The sequence below is a fragment of the Zalophus californianus genome, chromosome 11 (assembly GCF_009762305.2).
Source record: "Zalophus californianus isolate mZalCal1 chromosome 11, mZalCal1.pri.v2, whole genome shotgun sequence".
NCBI lineage: Eukaryota > Metazoa > Chordata > Mammalia > Carnivora > Otariidae > Zalophus > Zalophus californianus.
In genome coordinates, this window is record NC_045605.1 from 102740091 (window position 1) to 102763076 (window position 22986).

Below are 22986 nucleotides of genomic sequence, written 5' to 3' on the forward strand. Positions count from 1 at the left end.
GTTGATTCCACCTTTAGCCATCATGAGTAGTGCTGTTATAAATACTTGTGTGCAACATTTTATTTGAACATATGTTTTTAATTCTTTGTAGTATATAAGGAGGAGTGGAATTACATAGTTGTATGGTAACTCTGTTCAACCATTGGAGGAAATGACAAACTAGGTTTTCAAAGTGACTACTTTGAATGGTGTCATTTTGTATTCCCACCAGCAGTGTGTGAGGCTTTCTATTTCTCCATATCCTCACCAACACTTATTACCTAACTCTGATGATAGCCATCCTAGTGGGTGGGAAGTAGCATCTCACTGTGGTATGGATATGCATAGCCCTGATGACTACTGATGTCATGCATCTTTTCATATGCTATTGACCATTTGCATGTCTTCTTTGGAGAAATGTCTGTTCAAATCTTTTGCCCGTCTTAAAATTAGTTATTAGCCTTTTTTTATTATTCAGTCATAAGAGTTTTTATGTATTCTAGATACAAGCCCTTATCAGATATATGATTTGCAAATGTTTTTCCATTCTGTGGATTGTATTTTCACTTTCTGAGTAGTGTCCTTTGAAGCCCAGAAGCTTTAATTTTGTTGAAGCTCTAACTTATCTATTTTTCTTTTGATGTTCTTGCTTTTGATGTCATGTTTAAGAGTCCATTGCAAAAACCAAAGACACAAAGATTAATGCCCGTTTTCTTATAAGCATTTTATAGTTTCAGTTCTTATATTTAGGTCTTTGATCCATTTTGAGTTAATTTTTGTTGATGATGTAATGTAAGGGCCCTATTTCATTTTTTGCATGTCAATATCCAGTTGTCCCAGCAACATTTTTGAGAAGACTATTTCTCCCCCATTACCTTGTCTTGGCACCCTTGTGAGTTTGTTTCTGGACTTGGAATTCTATTTCATTGGTCTAAATGTCTATTCTTAACACCAGTACCACAAAGTTTTGATTACTTTGTGGTACAATTTGAAATCAGAAAGTGGAGTCCTTCAATTTTTGCTCTTCTTTTTCAAGATTTTCATTTACTATTCTGAGTCTCTTTCAATGCCTATGAATTTTAGGATCAGCTTATCAATTTCTGTAAGGAAAAACAGCTGGGATTCTAAGAGGGATCACACTGAATCTGCAAGTCAATTGGGGGAGTATTGATCTTAACAGTATTAAATCTTCACATCCATATGAACATGGATATATTTTCATTACTCTTTCACAAATGTTTTTTAGTTTTCAGGGTATAAGTTTTGGACTTCTTTTATTAAATTTATTCCTAAATATTTTATTCTTTTTGATGCTATTGTAAATGGAATTGTTTTCTTAATTGTATCTTCAGATGGTTCATTTCCAGTGTAAAGGAATACCATTGATTTTTGTACATCAATCTTGTCATTTTGCTGAAGTCATTTATTAGTTCTAATAGTTTCCAGTGTATTCCTTAGAATATTCTGTATAGAAGAACATGTAATCTGTGAATAGATCCTTGACCAATCTGGATGACTTTTGTTTCTTTTTATTGTCTAATGCCCTGGCTAGAACCACTAATAGAATGCTGAGTAGAAGTTATGAGAGCAAACATTCTTGTTTTTTTCTCATCTTAGGAGGAAAGCTTTCAGTGAGTATGCAGTAAGTAAGCAAACCAATAAGTATGTTTGCTATGGGTTTTTCATAGATAACCTTCCCAGGTTGAGGAAGATGCCACCTATTCTAGTTTCTTGAGTGTTTAATCATGGAAGTGTCTTGGATTTTTGTCAAATGGTTTTTCTGCATTTATTGAGATGATCATGAGTTGCTTTTTATTTTATTATGGTGTATTACATTAATTGATTTTTGGAAATTAAACTGGCCTTGCATTGGTGGAATAAATCCCATTTGGTTGTGGTGTATAATGCTTTTTATATGCTGCTGGATTAGGTTTGTTAGCATTTTGCTGAAGGTTTTTGCATCCATGTTCATAAGAGATATTTGTGTACAGTTTTGTTGTTGCTGTTGTGATGCCTTGGTCAGGTTATGGTATCAGGGTAATAGTGGCCTCATAGAATGAGTTAGGAAGTGTACCCTCCTATTCTATTTTTGGAAGAGTTTGTGAAGAATTGATATTAATTCTTCTTTAGATATATGGTAGAAGAGACCATTGAAGTCATCTGGAACTGGGCTTTTTCTTTTTTTTTTTTTTTGAGATTTTATTTATTTATTTGAGAGAGAGAGCATGAGTGAGGGGAGAGGCGGAGGGAGAGGGAGAAGCAGACTCCCCGCTGAGCAGGGAGCCCAATGTGGGACTCTATTCCAGTACCCTGAGATCATGACCTAAGCCGAAGGCAGACGCTTACCCAACTGAGCCACCCAGGTGCCCCTGGAACTGGGTTTTTTCTTCACGGAAGGTTTTTTATTATTAATTCAAATCTCTTAATTTATTATAGATCTATTCAGATTTTCTATTTCTTCTTGGGTCTGTTGCAATAGTTTAACCTGCTAGGAATTTGTCCATTTCCTGTGGGTTATCTAACTTGTTGCCATATCTAACAATTTTGTCCGTAGTCAACATCAACATTGTCAACGGACCTTCCTTTACTTGCTTAATCATTTCCTTTAGTTCTCTGGCCATCTTTATAATGACTACTTTGAAATCTTTGTCTAATAAAGATTACATCTGGCCACTCTCACAGTTTCTGTTGCCTGTTTTTTTTTTTCGACCCTAGGGCTTATTATTGTTTTTTTTTTAAGATTTTATTTATTTATTTGAGAGAGAGAGCAGGGGGAGCGGGAGAGGGAGAAGCAGGCTCCCCACTAAGCTGGAAGCCCAATATGGGACTGGACCCCAGGACCCTGGGATCATGACCTGAGCCGAAGGCAGAGGCTTAACTGCTTAAACGGCTAAGCCACCCAGGCATCCGTAGGGCTGTTATTGTTATTTGATTTTTTTTAAAAAGGCTGGCTGAAATAATTTAGTGAAGTCTATTTCTCCCCCTCAGTGTTAAATTCCTCCTCAGGGGCAGGTGCACAGGTATACCTTTTAGGTATACCCACAGTCACCCCAAGATGTCTACTTCTCCCCCAGAAAAATTCTCTGAGCCAGAGCTCTGGTGCTAGGATGGCAGGGGGTGGGGGGAATGGCACAGGGACAATGGAGTGCTTCTCTCTGAGTGACACCCCTACTTTAATAGCTGAGGGCTTGGAGCTGCCCCAGGTCTCTGTTTGGCTCTCATGATATAGAACCCCTACCCCATAAAAAAGGGCAGGGGTGATCAGGGCATCTAGTACTTTCACTGGCACTGCAACCAAGATCAGGCCCTCATCCCACAGGTGGGGGCTAGGCAAAAGAAGAGAGTCCCCTCGCTTGGCTGCACTCACTGCAACTTAGCCTCAGTTGCAAGGAGCTGGAAGCAGGATTAGAAATGCTCATTAGATGACCTGCTCCTCCAAGGGAGATAGCACTAGCTAGTTCTCTGAGCGGAATCTGACGGGGAAGGATCCCTCATCAACCCAGACTGGTCTTGCACACTGGCAAGGGTGTGGATCTTGGTTCAGATACCACAGACTCCTACAGTTTTGACGGAGCTTTTGTAGATTTCTTGAATAAATGTTTCTTCATTTGTCATAGGCCATTAGGACTGTTTCCAGAAATTTTAAATGTTGGGGTTTTTTTTAGTAATTGTCACTAATTTGGCTGAGTTGATCCATGGAGTTCCTCACACTCTCATGACAAAAGCAGAACGCTTCAAAAATAGTAACATTGCATATTTAATTCAAATGCTTGACTTATATGTGGAGTATAAGAAACAGCACAGAGGATCATAGGGGAAGGGAGGGAAAACTGAATGGGAAGTCATCAGAGAGGGAGACAAATCATGAGAGACTCGTAACTATAGGAAACAAATAACTATAGGTTGCTGGAGGGGAGGTGGGTGGGGGGAATGGGGTAATTGGTGATGGGCATTAAAGAGGGCATGTGATGTGAAGAGCACTGTTATATACAACTGATGAATTACTGAACTCTACATCTGAAACTGATGATGTACGATACGTTGGCTAATTGAATTTAAATTAAAAAAAATGAAAAAAATGTTTGATTAGGATTTTTTTGGAACGTAAATGTCTTTCTATAGGTGATCCTGGTTCATAAGCCTCTCTGACCTCATAAATGGTCATAGGGCATGCAGAGACATTGTAAGTGTGTTTGCTGGTGTGTACCACAACCTATCTTTGTACTAAGGAAGAGTCTTTCTAGCCAACACATTCAGCAGTAGAGCTCTACACTTCAAAAAGATAAAATTGAAATCCTTAGCACAGCATACTAGAGTCCTCATAATCCATCCTCTGCCCACTTCTCCAGACACATTTTATCCAACTCCCCTTCATGCCCTGTGTTCCAGCCACACCGAAAGCTTCATTTCCCTGAAAATGACCTGCTTTCCTATGCTTCTGAAATTTCGTATACACTGTTCTTTCTTCCATAATACATTTTCTCAATTTTGTCCACCGCTGTGAACTGAATCTGTCTATATCAAGGGAAAATAGGATCTACTGGAAAGAAGCCAGGGTCATAGCATGTAGGATGTGAAGGACGAAGCTTAGAAAATACATGGGATCTGAGAAAGTTCCAGGAGCAGGAACAGAAAGTCCAGAAGTGCAATAGCTATGTTTTTTAGCAAGGAGAATCTGGCCATATTGTTACCTTCACTAGACATCATACCTTCTGTCTAGCACCCAAGGGTCCCACTGTCCCCACTGCATGACATCCCAGCTGCCAGTTCTAGGAATGAATTCCAGTCTTTTGTTCATCTTTAAGTTACTTGCTCAAGATTCACAACCCTTAGGAGGAGCATTTCACTGGCAATGCCCTGGATCTGCCTCCTACAGATTGAAGAAAGGGAGGTAGGTCCTTTCTCTTCTGGCTGTCGAGGTAAAGTCTGATAAACTTCTTTCATAAAGACTAAACTTGATTTGATGAGCACTGGGTGTTATATGCAAATAATGAATCATTGAACATTACATCAAAAACATATAGAATGTTGTTCTATATGTTGGCTAATTGAATTTAAATTAAAAAAAAAAAGACTAAACCAGTGAGGAGAGCACCTGGAATGAAAGGGGACTGCCTTCTAGACAATCAAAAATTAGTATGCCCACTTAAGTTCTTTCTTTGGTTGACCAGCATCAAATCACCTCCTTCTTCCCATTATTAAAAAAAAAATCCTCTTTAAAACGTAACTATTCCTTATGCGTATATATAAAACCCTGGAGCCCCTTTTCAAAGGGGAAGAGTTTCTCTGCACAGGTCATGCAAGGTCCACAGTGCCATTCTAAAGAGAGTGGATGCTATCTTGAGGGAAGTTGGGAACTATGGAAAGGTATTAAGTACTAAGGTGACCTGACTGGGGTAGGAATGACACTGGCAAATCCTGGACCTGAGGCTTATTCATAGCATGATGTTTATGAAATTTTATTAAATGAAACTGTTTGTCATCTTGTCTCCCCCATTTGATTGTGAGATGCTTGAGTAGAAGCCTGAGTTTATCCCTAACACAATGTTTAGCATGTTGCAGCACTGTTTAATTATTTGTTGAATAAATAAACACCTCATCTGAAAAAACTTCTTTATCTTGTTGGGTTCCAGACAAATTTGAGGCAGAGTCCTGATATCAACGTCAATAAGATTCCAGAGAATCAGATAAAAAATGTCCAGTTTGAATGTCCTAGAGTGGGCAACAGACTGATTGCTTCATCAAACCCTGCTTATACTGCCCATGACCAGTTTTCTTTGTTTGTCTTTGCAGCTTATTTATAGCCTTGTTATGAACATCTTAAGTGTCTGCTTTTCTATAGTTGGTACAATAATATTAAGCATTGCATGTTTCACGTATCATGCAGACACCAACGAATACGTTTGGACACATGTAAGTACCAAGTTTAATAACAACTGGATCCAAATTTTAGATATAAATGAAAAAACTATGGTAAATGATGTATGTTGCAGTGGGCAAGGTATGGAAGAACAACGAAATTTGACCACCATCTTTGGCATAGAAATATAAAAGCAAGCTATATCTCCTCCAAATTTTTGCCATGGGAATATTTAAAAATCACTTTTAGTCCAACTAAAGAAACACTAGAAACCTCAGAGAGAGATCAGAGCTATCATTATGTGAAGATAAAGTGATAAGATCCTAGAAAACTCCAAAGACTCAGCTAAAAACTACTGAAACAAAACAGTAGGAAAGTATCTGGGTGAAAGAAAAACATAGACAATTAATACATTTTTTTTTTTAGAGAGGGAGGGGGAGAGAGAATCTTAGGCAGACTCCAGGCCCAGTGCAGAGCCCGAAGTGGGGCTTAATCTCATGGCCCTGAGATCATGACCTGAGCCGAAGTCAAGAGTTATACCCTTAACCATCTGAGCCATCCAGGCTTCCAATACATTTTCTTTATACTAGAAATCACCACTTAGATATTGAAGTAGAAAAAAACAATAAATAACCCAATCAAAATAACAACAAAAACTGTAAAAACATAATGAGGGCTGTAAAAAGGAACTGAATACCTTGAGAAACTACATTCTTGAATGCAAATTCACAATATCATAAAATTGCAAGATTCTGCAAATTAATACATAAATGTGATGCAATTCCGTTTAGAATCCCAACAAAGGTTTGGGAGGGAATGCAATGAAACTACTGTAAAATGTGTATGGATGGGAAAAAAAGATTGTGTGAAAAGTGCCAAGAAAGTCTGGAAGCCACATAATGGTTGGGGAGGGCCAGACAACTTGCTGCACCAAAAATGAAAATATATGAGTAGACTATTATAATAAAAAATGGCAGAGTATTTATACACTAAAAGAAAAATTGATCAAAGAACAGAGAGTTGAGAAATACATCCTATTATAGGCAAAAAAATATTATTTTATGGGAGATCAGTTTACCAGTCAATATGGAAAAGGTGAAATTTAATAAAGTAACATTAAATCAATGAGCTCTCCATTTCAAAGAAAATAGTAATGGGCTCTACTTGCCCAATGTGTAAAAAGAAATCACAGATTAAATGAATGAGCATAAAAAATAAATAGATAATAAGCACAAAAACCACCAGACAATGGCATAAAGTATAGAATTAGTACATCAGTTACAAAAGCAAAAAAAGAAAACCAAGAGGGGTGCCTGGATGGTTCAGTCTGTTAAGTGTCTGCCTTTGCTTGGCTGGGGTCACGATCCCAGGGTCCTGGGCTCCCTGCTCAGTGGGGAGTCTGCTTCTCCTTCTCCCTCTGCCCCTCCCCTCACTTGTGCTCTCTCTCTCTCTCAAATAAATAAATAAAATCTTTTGAAAAAATAAAATAAAATAATAAATAAGAAAGAAAACCAAAAATTAAATAGGAAAAAGAAATATATTTCAAGTCACAAATACTACATCTTTAATATGCTACAGGCTGAGATAAGAATAGCCTAAAGAGAGGGACCACAGCAAGGGTGAGGCCACCTCCTCAGCAGGCCCTGAGCATGGTGCCACACAGGATTATTCTCAAGCCTTGAAATCTAAACAATTGCCCTGTTGGGTTTTGGGCTTGCTTGGGGCCCATGACACCTTCTTTCCTCCTTATATCTCCCTTCTGGAATGGGAATATCTATCATATGCCTGTCCCACCAGTTATGTCTTAGAAGTAGATAGCTTGTTTCCTGGTTTTACAGGTCCCCAGATGGAGAAGAATTTTACCCTGAAATGAACAATACTATGAGTCTCATCCATAACTATTTAAGACAATTTAGATGATGAGATTTGGGGCTTTTTGATCTAATGACATTCAGGTCATTGGAGTTGATGTCAAAATGGGTCAAAACTTTTGGAGATTTCAGGATCAGGTGACTATATTTTGTACATGGGAGGGACATGAACTTAGAGGCAGGGCAGAGACAGACTGTTATGGGTTGAATTGTGTCCCCAAAAAAGATATGTCCTAACCCCCAATACCTCAGAAAGTGACAGTATTTGAGAACAGGGTCTTTGCAGATGTAATTAGCTCAGATGAGGTCATACAAGAGTAGGGTGGGCCATTGATCCAGTATAAGTAGTGTCCTTATAAGAAGAAAGAAATCTGGACAGAGACATGGAAGGAAAATGACCATATAAGCATGGTGGCAGAGGTTGTAGTTATGCTGTTACAAGCCAAGAACACTTGGCTACCAGAAGCTGAAAGAGGCAAGGAAGAATCTTCCCCTAAAGACTTTGGAAGGAGAATTCTCTTGCCAATGGCAATGCATTCTTTTTGGACTTTTACCCTCCAGAACTGTGAGACAATAAATTTCAGTTGTGTTAAGCCATGCAGATGCAATACTTTATTACAGCAGCCCTGGGAAACTAGTATAGCAGGCCAGTAAACAGCCACCCCTTTTTCTCCTTTCATGTTCTGAGCCAGCTGAGATAAGATACAAGAATCAAGCAGGTGTAGATGAAACTATCAGCTTTATTGTGATTACTATAGTTGGAGAACAAGTTTTAAATCTTTGACCAAATGAGCTTGCTGATACCTCCTTCCGTGAATTAAACTAATCTACCTAGTTACAAATAAATGATAGGTCTCCCTGTGCTGGGACCTGACAATTCTCAGAAATGGGGTCACAAATACAAACGATTCTGAAAAAAGAACCCAGAAAGGGTGAAATCACCAATTAGATAAATCTCTGCTTCTCAAATGGGGAATTTTAAGTAAGGGGCATTGAGACACACTAGAAGCCACTCTTAAAGTGGCTTTAAAAAACTCCTACTTCAGGCCATGGTAGAAATGTGGGAAGTGAGGGAGAATGGCTCCACTTAATACATGTAATAATGCCTACAACACAAAGGTCAAAAGAAAATAGAACATGCAAATTATATGTGCACTAAATGGGAAAGCATAAAACACAAATCATGCAATCAGTCTTACCAAAAGAGAAAGTACAAAGAGAGAAAAGATGCATTCAGTGCCAAACCCTGAAGAATTCCACCCAGACCACGGTACTAAAGTAAGGTACTAAGGTAAGCTCTCTGCTTTTCAATCTTGTCACGTGTAGAAGAGAAATAAAAGTATCCAACTTGTAGGGTTGTCGCTAGAAGTAGTACTTAACAAAATGCAAGGTACATATATAAGTACTTGATAAATTTAAAATGTATTTTGTTCTTATGAAAAATACACAAAAATAATCATGGTGGTGTGAGACCGATATGATGAATGGTATTTATTCCCTTTTACTAAGATTGTTCTTGTATAATTTTTAAATGGCTAATTAATATGAGAAATGTTTCTTTTCTTTTTAATTCAGATGGCTGGTAGTATGCTTTTACAATATTTACTCTTCAGCACCATCACGGAAGTGATCTGTGCATGCATAACTATCAGATGGATTGTAGTAGCATTGAGTCATCCAGAATACAGTGAAAAGAGTGAGTAATTTTGTTTCTGGCTGGCTGATCAGGATAATACAGCTTCTGTTAAGAGCCGGGTGATGGGTATTAAGGAGGGCACATACTGCATGGAGCAGTGCGTGTTTTATGAAAACAATGAGTCATGGATCACTACATCAAAAACTAATGATGTATTGTATGGTGACTAACATAACATAATAAAATTTAAAAAAGAACCCTCTCTGCAGGGAAACACTCAAAATCCTAGAGGAGAACACAGGCAGTAACCTCTTTGCCATCAGTGTAGCAACTTCTTACTAGATATGTTTCCTGAGGCAAGGGAACAAAAGCAAAAAATAAACCATTGGGACTTCACCAAGATAAAAAGCTTCTGCACTGAGAGGGAAACAATCAATACAACTAGAAGGTAACCTATGGAATGGGAGAAGATGTTTGCAAGTGACATACCTGATAAAGGGTTAGTATCTAAAATATACAAAGAACTTAAAAAACTCAACACCCAAAAAACAAATAATCCAGTTAAAAAATGGACTGAAGACATGAATAGACATTTTTCCAAAGAAGACGTACAGATGGCCAACAGATACATGAAAAGATGCTCAACATCACTCAGCATCAGGGAAATACAAATCAAAACCACAACAAGATACCACCTCACACCAGTCAGAATGGCTAAAATTAACAACACAGGAGACAACAGGTATTGGCAAGGCTGCAGAGAAGGGGGAACCCTCCTACACTGTCGGTGGGAATGCAAACTGGTACAGCCACTCTGGAAAACAGTATGGAGGTTCCTCAAAAAGTGAAAAATAGAACTACCCTATGATCCAGCAATTGCACTACTAGGAATTTACCCAAAAGATAAAAAAGTACTGATTTGAAGGGATACATGCACCTCAATGTCTTTTAGACTTGCATCACCCAGGAGATTAATAGAGGAAATACATAGACTGAAGAGGTTTCATGGGTCATACCAGCAATATGGGGACACCAAATGCTATAGACTCTGAAATTCAAATTTAGTTATAAATTTTTGTTTCCAAAGTTTGAGATCTTCATATCCCTTCAGAAAATAAAGATTTTAGGGGACACTGAAGAAAGTACTTCTGGAATAGAAAAATAAGGCTCTCTAAAAATCTATTCCTCCAGGGGCACCTGGGTGGCTCAGTTGTTAAGCGTCTGCCTTTGGCTCAGGTCGTGATCCTGGGGTCCTGGGATTGGGCCCCGCATCAGGCTCCCTGCTTGGCGGGAAGCCTGCTTCTCCCTCTCCCGCTCCTTCTGTTTGTGTTCCCTCTCTCACTGTGTCTCTCTCTGTCAAATAAATAAATAAAATCATTTTTAAAAAAATCTATTCCTCCATAAAATATATGTGAGAACACTGGCAAAAGTTGCCAAAATTAACGTTTCATAACTCTGGAAATTACTCAAAATTGGCAACAATCCAGGGAACATTTATGCAAGAAAAAACGTCTGACTCTTGGTAAGAACAGTGAGTTTTGTTATAATTTGTTATAATTTGCCCTGTTCCCATCCACCTTGCTCTATCTCCACAGTAGCCTTTAAATGAAATAACCTTGCAACCACAGTACCTGTGAGAAACACCAACCTAACAACCACAAGAGGAGGAAACCTGAGATTGGAGTTCCCCAAAAAAGCCCCATTCCCAGAACATTATGATTGATTTGGCTGGCAGCTCCCTGGCTAGCAGTTCACTGGCAAGGCCCTCCTTATTGACCTCGGAGCTCAGTAACTGTGAAAAGTTGTTCCTGGATGTTTGTCACAATAATCAGAGTGCACATACTGCATGGAGCACTGGGTGTTATATGCAAACAATGAATCATGGAACACTATATCAAAAACTAATGATGTAATGTATGGTGATTAACATAACAATAATAAAAATAAAATAAATAAAATAAATAAATTCTTTAATTTCTCTAAAAAAATAATCATAATCAGTGGCATATAACATGGCCTTTGCCTAAAGCAGTGGTAAAAGTTGGGGAAAACAAGAGGCTTACCAAAAAACTTAATAGAAAAAACTGAGGAGTAAGATGTCCACTGGGGACCTTGAAACTATGGCAGTACCTGGAAATAAAGAAGTCCATGTGCATTTGCAGAGACATATGCCTGCCAAGGAAGACCTGCCAGTACTCTAATCTCCCACCGCTGGCTGACCTGAAGCAGTCTGCAAGCAGTAAATGATAGCTAAGGTAGAGTTGCAACCTGTCTTCCAAGGCCTTAAAGACTTACCCCAACACACACACACACACACACACACACACACACACACACACACACACACACAGCTTCTCAACAAAGACTGAGAAATTTCTTGGCTCAAAGCAGGTAAGGAAATCTATGTCTAATCATTTAATGACCACTAAGCTAACAGAGCAGAGATATCAATGCTCACACAGGACAAACATGAATACTCTACACAGTTAGTTCAGGAAAGCCACCAAATAGACTAATGAAAACAACAACAAAAACCAACCCCTGGGAAGATCTGATTTCCAACATTGCTACATTATATTATTTTAAATATGCAGTTTTTAACAAAAGAAATAATGAGATATGCAAAGAAACAGAAAAATGTGACCTAAACACTGGGGGAGAAAAGCAATAAAAGTTGCATCAAAGGAAGCCTAGCTATTGAACTTACTGGAATAAAAAAAACTTTAAATTATCTATGATAAGTATGCTCAAAGAACTGAAGAAACCATGTCTAAAAAATCTAAAGGAAAATATGGGAGCAATGTTTCATGAGAAAGAATATCAATAAAGACATAGAAACAATTAAAAAGAATCAAGTAGAAATTCCAAAGCAGAAAAACACATAATAACTAAAATGAAAATATCACTCAAAGGGCTCAACAGAACATTTGGTCTGACAGAAGAAATGATCCACAAACTTAAAGATAGGTCAATTAAAATTATCTACTCTGTGGAACAAAATGATAACAAGTGAAGAAAAATGAATAGAGCTTCAGACACTTTTGAAACATCATCAGTCATACCAAAATGTGCATAATGGAAGTCACATAAGGGGAAGAGATAGAGAAAGAGAAAGCTACACAAAGAATTTTTGGGAAGTATATTGGATGAAAACCAAAAATTTGATGAAAAACATTACACATCCAAAAAGGATAAACTAAAAAAGATCCAAAACTAGACACATCATTAACAAAATGCCAAAAGGCAAAGATCAAGAGAAAATCTTGAAATCAGCCAAAGACAAGGAATTCATTCTGAAAAGGGAATCTTCAATAAAATTCCTCATCAGAAACCATAGAGGCCAGAAGACAGCAAGTGGGATGACATCTTCAGAGCAATGAAAGAAAAATACCATCAACCCAGAATTATATATAATACTATAACAATATTAATAATAAAATAATATTGTTAATAAATTTAAAAACAATAAAAAATAATAAAAAATTAAAATGTAATTAAAGTGGTATAAAAGAAAAATAAATAAAATGGCATGAAAGGAAACATTCATGTAACATAAGAGAGAGCAGTAATGGACAAATAGAATAACAAAGACATACAATATAGAAAACTGCAAAATATCAGACATAAACCCATCTTATTTGTAGCTACATTAAATGTATATGGACTGGACACTAATGATAAGGCAGAGATTGGCAAAATGGATTTTTAAGATGTATTCCAATTAAATGCTATATACAAGAGACACACCTTAGATTCAAAGACACAATTAGGTTGAACATAAGTATGGAAAAATATATGCCATATAACAGAAACCAAAAGAGAGGTGGAGCAGCTATAGTAATGTCAGACGAAATAGACATCAAGACAAAAGTTGTTACTAGACATGAAGGACATTTTTATAATGATTTTTTTAAGTTCGATCCACCAGGAACACATAGCAATTGTAAGCACATATGCATTAACAATAGAGTCCTGAAATACATGAAGCAAAACCTGACAGATTTGACAGGAGAAATACAAAATTTTAAAAACAACAGTTGGCAACCTCAATACTCCATATTCAATAATTTACAGGAAAATTGTGCAGAAGGGAAAGGCTATAGGAGAAATTGAATGACACTATTAACTAACTAGACCTAATAGACATCTATACAAAATTCCACCCAACGATGCAAAGTACATGTTCTTTTCAGGTGCAAATAGGTTATTCTGGTGCACAAAGATTATTCTCCGGGATAGACCGTATTTTAGGTTGTAAAACAAGTCTCAATAAATTAAAAGGATGGAAATCATACAAAATATGCTTTCTGATTATAATGGAATTAAATTAGAAATCAGTAAAAGAAGGAAATTTTAAAATATCACCAATACCAACTTGCATTCCCACAACCAGTGTAAGAGGGTTCCCCTTTCTCCACAACCTCGCCAACATTTGTTGTTTCTTGCCTTGTCAATTTTTGTCATTCTAACTGGTGTAAGGTGGTATCTCAATGTGGTTTTCATTTGAATTTCCCTGATAGCTAATGATATTGAACATTTGTTCATGTGTTTGTTAGTCATTTGTATGTCTTCTTTGGAGAAGTGTCTGTTCATGTCTTCTGCTCATTTTTTGACTTGATTATTTGTTTTGGGGGTGTTGAGTTTGAGAAGTTCTTTATAGATCTTGGATACCAGCCCTTTATCTGTAATGTCATATGCAAATATCTTCTCCCATTCCGTGGGTTGCCTCTTTTGCCTGTTTTGTTAACTGTTTCCTTTGCTGTGCAGAAGTTTTTATCTTGATGAAGTCCCAAAAGTTCATTTTCTCTTTTATTTCCCTTGCCTTTGGAGACGTGTCTTGAGAGGAGTTGCTGCAGCCAATGTCGAAGAGGTTGCTGCCTATGTTCTCCTCAGGATTTTGATGAATTCCTGTCTTGCATTGAGGTCTTTCATCCATTTAGAGTTTATCTTTGTGTATGGTGTAAGAGAATGGTCAAGTTGCATTCTTCTGTATATAGCTGTCCAATTTTCCCAGCACCATTTATTGAAGAAACTGTCTTTTATCCATTGCATTTTTTTTCCTGCTTTGTTGAAGATTAGTTGACCACAGAGTTGAGGGTCCATATCTGGGCTCTCTATTCTGTTGCATTGATCTATGTGTCTATTTTTGTGCCGGTGATCACAGCTTTGTAATATAGCTTGAAATCAGGCAACGTGATGCCCCCAGCTTTGTTCTTATTTTTCAAGATTTCCTTGGCAATTTGGGATCTTTTCTGGTTCCATACAAATTTTAAGATTGTTCGTTCCAGCACTTTGAAAAATGCCGTTGGTATTTTGATTGGGATGGCATTGAAAGTATAAATTGCTCTGGGCATCATAGACATTTTAACAATGTTTATTCTTCTGATCTATAAGCATGGAATATTTTTCCATCTTTTTATGTCTTCTTCAATTTCTTTCATAAGTGTTCTGTAGTTTCTAGAGTATAGATCCTATACCTCTTTGGTTAGGTTTATTCCAAGGTATCTTATGGTTTTTGGTGCTATTTTAAATGGAATCTATTCCCTAATTTCTCTTTCTACAGTTACATTGTTAGTGGATAGGAGAGCAACTGATTTCTGTGCATTACTTTTGTATCCTGCCACATTACTGAATTGCTGTATGAGTTCTAGTAATTTGGGGGTGGAGGCTTTTGGGTTTTCCACATAAAGTATCATGTCATCTGCAAAGAGAGTTTTACTTCTTCTTTGCCAATCTGAATACCTTTTATTTCTTTTGTTGTCTGATTGTTTTTGCTAGGATTGTAGGAGAAGTCTACACATTCAATGCAATCTCTATCAAAATACCATCTACATTTTTCACAGAGCTGGAACAATCCTAAAATGTGTATGGGACCAGAAAAAAACCTGAATACCCAGGGGAATGTTGAAAAAGAAAATCAAACCTGGGGGCATCACAATGCCTGACTTCAAGCTATATTACAAAGCTGTGATGAAGACAGCATGGTACTGGCACAAAAACAGACACATAGATCAATGGAACAGAATAGAGAGCTCATAAGTGGACCCTCAACTCTGTGGTCAATTAATCTTCGACAAAGCAGGAAAAAAATATCCAATGGAAAAAAAACAGTCTCTTCAATAAATGGTGATGGGAAAATTGGACAGCCACATGTAGAAGAATGAGACTGGACCATTCTCTTACACCATACACAAAAATAAACTCAAAAATGGATGAAAGACTTCAATGTGAGACAGGAATTCAACAAAATCCTGGAGGAGAACATAGGCAGCAACCTCTTCGACCTTGGCTGCAGCAACTCCTCTCAAGACACATCTCCAAAGGCAAGGGAAATAAAAGAAAAAATGAACTTTTGGGACTTCATCAAGATAAAAACTTCTGCACAGCAAAGGAAACAGTTAACAAAACAGGCAAAAGTGGCAACCCACGGAATGGGAGAAGATATTTGCATATGACATTACAGATAAAGGGCTGGTATCCAAGATCTGTAAAGACCTTCTCAAACCCAACACCCCCAAAACAAATAATCAAGTCAAAAAATGAGCAGAAGACATGAACAGACACTTCTCCAAAGAAGACATACAAATGGCTAACAGACAAATGAACAAATGCTCAACATCACTCAGCATCAGGGAAATACAAATCAAAACCATATTGAGATACCACCTTAAACCAGTTAGAAGGGCTAAAATTAACAAGACAGGAAATAACAAATGTTGGCGTGGATGTGGAGAAAGGAGAACCTTCTTACACTGTTGGTGAGAATGCAAGCTGGTACAGCCACTCTGGAAAACTGTATGGTGGTTCCTCAAGAAGTTAAAAATAGAGTTATTCTATGACCCAGCAACTGCACTACTGGGTATTTACCCCAAAGATACAGATGTAGTGAAAAGAAGGGGCATCTGCACCCCAATGTTCATAGCAGCAACATCCACAGCCAAACTGGAAGGAGCCGAGATTTTCTTCAACAGATGAATGGATAAAGAAGATGTGGTTCATATATACAATGGAATATTACTCAGCCATCAGAAAGGATGAATACCTACCATTTACATCAACATAGATGGAACTGGAGGAGATTATGCTAAGTGAAATAAGTCAGTCAGAGAAAGACAATATCAGATGGTTTCACTCATATGTGGAAGATAAGAAATAGAGCAGAGGATCATAGGGGAAGGGAGGAAAAACTGAATGGAAAGAAATCAGAGAGGGAGTCAAACCAAGAGAGACTCTTGTCTCCAGGAAACAAACGGAGGGTTGTGGAAAGGGAGGTGGGTAGGGGGATGGGGTAACTGGGTGATGGGTGTTAAGGAGGGCATGAGATGTGATGAGCACTGGATGTCATCCCCAACTAATAAATCATTGAATACTACACCAAAAACTAAAAACAAACAAACAAAACTATGTGGGCTGATTAATTTAAATTTTAAAAAAGAGGTAATAAAAATCTGAATAGATTCATCACAAGTTAAGAGTCTGAATTAATAATCAAAAGAAATAAAGAAAAGCCCAGTCCCAGGTGGCTACATTGTAAATTCTACTAAAAAAATTTTTAAAAGAGAGAGAGCGTGTGCACATGCATGCAAGTGGGGTGCGGTGGGGGAAGGGGCAGGGGGAGGGAGAGAGAGAATCTTAACCAGTCTCCATCCTCAGTGCAGAGCCTGACATGGGGCTCAGTCTCACGACCCTGAGATCATGACCTGAGCCGAAATCAAGAGCAGGATGTTTAATTGACTGAGCCACCCAGTCACCCCTCTACTAAACACTTGAAGAATTAGCACTAATATTTTACAAATTGTTCCAGAAAAGAAGAGGAGAGAATACTTCCTGACTCACTCTATGAGGCTAGTTATTACCTTGATACCAAAACCAGACAAATACATCAAACAAAAGGAGAGTATAGACCAGGATCCATTATGAATATAAATGTGTAAAACCTCAAAGAAAAAAACGCTAGCAAATGGAATCCAGCAACATTACAAAAGTACCATACATCATTACCAATTAGGATTTATCTTAGGAATTCAGAGCTGGTTTAACATGAAAATCAAATGTAATACATGCTGATAAATACCATGCTCATAAAATAAGAGACAAAAAAACACATGACTATCTCAATAGGCATAGAAAAAGCATTTAACAAAATCCAACACCCTTTCATGGTTAAAAAAAAATTCAACACACTAGGAATAAAAGGGAATTTCCTCAACCTGAAAAGGGGTATTTAGTTGTGGGGGGAAAAAATCCACAATTAACATCATACTTGATGAAGAATTATTGAATCCTTTTGCTCTAAGATCTGGAACAAGACAAGGATGTCTGCTTTTGCCATTTATATTCAACATTGTACTGGAGCTTCTAGCCAGATAAATTAGGCAATAAAAAGAAATGAAAGCATCCAGGTTGGTTGGTCAAGGAAAAAGTAAAACTAACTCTTTGTAGCCAATATGATCTTGTGTATATAAAATGCTAAGAAATCCACACACAAAAAAATCTAGTAGAACTAATAAACAAGTTCAACAAGTTGGTAGGATATAAGATCAATATATGAGAAAATCAATTGTTATTTCTGTAAATGAAAGCACAATTACAATAACATCAAAAAATAAAATGCTTATATAACTTATATTCAGGAATAAATTTAACAAGAGGAGTGTAAGACCTGTCCACCACAAATTAGAACCCATTATTGAAAGAAATTAAAGAATATTTAAACAAATGGAAAAATCCCATGTTCTCAGAAGATTTAATATTAAGATGGTAATACTCCCCAAATTAAATCTGAGATTTAACACAATCCCTTCCAAGTTCTCAGCTGATTTTTTATAAGCTTATGCTAATATTCATATGAAAGTGGAAAGGACACAAAATAGGCAAACCAATCTTTAAAAAAGAAAACAAATCACTACACACATATTAGAAAGACCAAAATCTGGAACACTGACAACACCAAATACTGGTGGGAATATGGAGCAACAGGAAGTCTCACACACTGCATTACTAGGAATGCAAAATGGTACAACCACTTTGGAAGGCAGTGGTTTTGATGGTTTCTTACAAAACTAAATATACTACCATGCAATCTAGCAATCATATCCCTTGGTGTTTACCCAAAAGAGTTGAAAACTATATTCACACAAAACCTGCACACAGATGTTTACAGAAACTTCATTCATAATTGCTAAAACTTGGAAACAACCAAGATGTCCATCGGTAGGTGAATGGACAAATAAACTGTGGTCCATCCAGACAATGAAATATTATTCAGTGCTAACAATAAATCAGCTATCAAGCCATGAAAAGACATGAAGAAACCTCAAATGCATATTACTAAGTGGAAGAAGCCAATTTGAAAAGTATACATACTGTATGATTCCAACTATACAACATCTGGAAAAGGCAAAACTATGGATATGTTTACTTTTTATGGAGTGAAAAGATCAGTGGTTGCCAAGGGGCAGGGGACATAAACAGACAGAGCACAGAGATTTTTAGTGCAGTGAAAATACTCTGCATATTATAATGATGGATATATATCATCATACATTTGTCCAAACCCATAGAATATACAACACCAAGAGTTAACCCTAGAGTAAGCTATGGACTTTGGGTGATTATGATATGTCAATCCTGATTAATCCTTTGTAACAAATGTACCATTCTGGTGACTCATGTCAATAATGTGTGGAGACAAGGGTTATATGGGAAATCTCTGTACCTTCTTCTCAATTTTGTTGCAAACCTAAAACTGCTCTACAAAAAAAAAAAAAAGAAAGAAAACAAAGCTGGAATGCTCATGCTTCCCAATTTCAAAAGTTACTACAAAGCTATAGTAATCAAGACATTGCAGTACTGGCATAAGATAGATGTAAAAATCAGTGCAGTAGAATCAAGAGTCCAGAAATATATCCTGAATAAATCTGAAAAGGAAATTACAAAAACAATTCCATTTACAATAGCATCAAAATTAATAAAATACTTGGGAATTAAATTAACCAAGTAGGTGAAAGACTTATACAATGAAAAATAAAAAACACTACTGAAAAAATTTAAAAAGACATAAGTAATGGAAACATATCCCACATTCATGATGGGAAGAATTAAGATTGTTAAGATGTCAATACTGCTCAAAGAAATCTACAGATTCAATGCAATCCCTATGAAAATCTCAATGCTATTTACACAGAAATAGAAAAATCTAAAATTCATATGGAATCTCAGGTGATCCCAAATAGCCGAAACAACCTTGAAAAAGAAGAACAAAGGTGGAAGACTAACACTTCCTGATTTCAAAACTTACTACAAAGCTACAATAATCAAAACAGTGTAAGTACAGTCTTTTCAACAGATAGTACTGGGAAAACTGAGTCTCCACATGTAAGAGAATGAATTTGGATCCCTACCTCACACCATATTCAAAAATTAACACAAACTGGATCAAAGGCTTAAATGTAAGACCTGAAATAGTAAATCTCTTAGAAGAAAATATGGGGCAAAGCTCCATGACATTGGATTTGGCAATGATTTTTTGGATATGATACCAAAAGCACATGCAACAAAAGTAAAAACAGACAAATTGGACTTCATGAAAATTAAAAATTTTGTGCATCAAAAGACAATCCCACAGAGTAAAAAGGCAACACATGGAATCAGATAAATATTTGGAAATCACATATCTGATAAGGGGTTAATATCCAGAATATAGAGAGATCAACAGAAATTAACAATTCAAAAATGGGCAAAGGACTTGAATAGACATTCCTTCAAATAAAGTATACAAATAACCAATAAGCAAAAATGCTCAACACCACTGAACATCAGGGAAATGGAAATCAGAACCACAATGAGATACCATCTTACACCCATTAGGATGGCTACTATCGAAAAATAAAAAACTAGAAAATAACAAATACTGGCTAGAATGTGGAAAAATTAGAATATTTGTGCACTCTTGGTGGGAACATAAAATGGTATGGCTGCTATGGAAAACAACATGGTTGTCCCGCAAAAATTTAAAAATAGAATTATCATAAGATCTAGCAATTCCACTTCTGGATATGTACACCAAAGAATTGAAAGCAGGGTCTCAAAGAGATATTTGTACACCCATGTTTATAGTAGCATTATTCACAATAGCTAAAATGTGGCAACCCAAGTGTCCATCAGTGGATGAATAGATAAGCAAAATGTGGTATATCCATACAATATAATATTAGTCAGCCTTAAAAAGGAAGAAAAATCTGACATGAAACAGCATTGATAAACCTTGAGGACATTATGCTGAATGAAATAAAGTAGTCACAAAAAAGCAGATACTGTGTGATTCCATTCCATATGAGAGAGAGTGGTCAAAATCCTAGAGACAGAAAGGAGAATGAAGGTTGCCAGGGGCTGGAGATGGGGGAGTGGGGAGTGACTGTTTAATGGGTCTAGAGTTCCAGTTTTACAAGATGTAAGGAACCATGAAGATGGGTGTGGTGGTGATGGTCACACAACATCATATGTGTATTTAATACCACTGAACTGGGCATTTAAAAATGGTTACAATGATAAATACTATGTGTATTTTAACAGAGTTTTTTAATTGGGAAAAAATCCATCAATATAATACACTACATTAATAAAATAAAGCATAGAAACAATCACTAAATAGTGATGGAAGGAGATTGATTATAATGACTGATAATCTTATCTCCTTACCTATACGGTTTGTCTAAGTTCTTCCAAAATACGTCATTAAATTCCCCCACAAAACCTGCATATGGTTAAGTCAGCCTCAAACTCTGCCTGGAGCCAGCAGGGCAGGTTCGCAGAATTCCTGTAGGATGGTTGTAGAGGAAAGTGGTGGAAAATGAAGTTGGAGAGGCAAATTGAGGCCAGATCCTAATAGGGCTCAACCACCCTACTAAAGAATTTGGAATTTAGCCTGTAAGTACCGGGTGCTACTGAAGGGTTTCTAGCAACAGGGTTTCTTGGTCAAACTTTATGGTCATATACAGTAGATCCCCTTTATCCGTGGTTTTTCTTTCCAAAGTTTCAATTACCTTCAGTCAACCGCATCTGGAAGTGGATGACCCTCTTTCTGACGGTAGCCTAATGCTACCTCACGATGCCTACTTCATTCACCTTGCTTCATCTCATCATGTAGACTGTTCCCATTAGAATGCCTTCTGCAGTGACTCCCCCAAATCCCATAGTCTAAGCCAGACAATTCTCTGCTCCATGGGTTGTTCAGCTATTTCTCCTTCTGACCTAGAATATGAAGTAGAGGACCCAAGAGGAATCTTAGCACTCACTACAGGCCAGCTCAAGGTCAAAGTCATTTTCTGAAGAGTAATATTTTAGTTTAATGCAGTGGTTGTAATTCACTGAAACACTGATGGGCCAGAGGTCTCTTGCACCTTAACCTCTTCCCCAGGACAGAGTGGGTGGTTTCACCTGGTCACATTCTAGGTTTACATATTTGTTTGTTTGTGATTGCTGTTGTTTTGTCTTGTTTTGACTCAGTGGCTCATGACAAGGCTCTTATTTTATGATATAATAGTGATCAGTCTGCTCTCACCCACTCACCCCAGGTCCTTCACTGTCAGAATCCAGTGTCTCCATCAAAGGACCAGCATGACTCCAGTCAAGAACAAAACATAAACTTAATTAGTGAAGAACTGTAATTTTTTTCAAGAGGGCTCATGGAAAAGACATGCTAATGAAGTCCTTTCTGGTACACCTTCTCCCTACTTCTTCAATAAAGGATGCAATTTGATCACAAGTTGATTCTACCCTTTTTAAAAACAATCTGAGTTAACACAGACAAATACAGCCAGCCCAGGGGACATGGGAAAGTAAAGTTGAATACCCACTTTGTCTCTGGTTGGAAGAGATTGGCCTGAGTGAAAGGACTCCTTCATCTGAGAGAAGGAAATACTCTGACTTTGGAGGCAGGCATGTTGTCAATGTAGCAACTGCAAGACTTGATTTCACTGTGCTTTTATTTCGTCACCTGTAAAACAAAAATAATAGTTCCTAGCCCACAGAGTAGATGCAAATATTAAATTATAACACATCATTAAAGGACTTAGAAGAGACCTAGTTTATGCTATGCCCTCAATAAATTATTATTTATCATTTATTAGCTCTTATCATTATATCTGTAGCATGATGATATAGAAGGCTGGATGGAATTTTTGTTTTCCAAGAATTAGTGATCAGAGTCCTCCTGTGAAAGCAGAAAATGTGTTCAACATTCTAAGTCCAAAAAAACCACTTGAGAGCTTGCTGGGGCATGCTTTTGTGGGTCACATTGTGCCCCCCAAAAAGATATGTTGGAGTCCCAGTCCCGAGTACCTCAGAATGTGACCTTATTCGGAAATAGGGTCTTTATAGAGGTAATCAAGTTAAAATGAGACCGTTAGGGTCGGCCCTATTCTAATGACAGGTGTCCTTAGGGAAAGGGGAAATTTGGACACAGAGGCATGCATACACACTGGGAAGACCACATGAAGACTCGGGGAAACATGTGAAGACAAGAGGATGTGCATCTACAAACCCAGAAATGCCAGATTGCTGGGAAATCACCAGAAGTGAGGAAAAGGTAAGGACAGATCCTTTCCTAAAGGTTTCAGAGGGAGCATGACCCTGTCAAT

General features: G+C 37.3%; 1 protein-coding gene across 2 annotated transcripts in view; it reads left to right on the forward strand.

Annotated features, from left to right (window-relative positions):
* LOC113914950 (membrane-spanning 4-domains subfamily A member 3-like) overlaps nucleotides 1-22411 on the forward strand; it is a 36754-nt gene extending 14343 nt beyond the window's left edge. For both annotated transcript variants that reach the window (XM_027580578.2, XM_027580579.2), the window contains 3 exons: nucleotides 5773-5892; nucleotides 9286-9406; nucleotides 21922-22411. In XM_027580578.2, coding sequence (XP_027436379.2) covers nucleotides 5773-5892; nucleotides 9286-9406; nucleotides 21922-21968 — 288 coding nt within the window. In that variant the 3' untranslated portion in view covers nucleotides 21969-22411. The remainder of the gene's footprint in view (nucleotides 1-5772; nucleotides 5893-9285; nucleotides 9407-21921) is intronic.
* The last annotated feature ends 575 nt before the right edge of the window (nucleotides 22412-22986 follow it).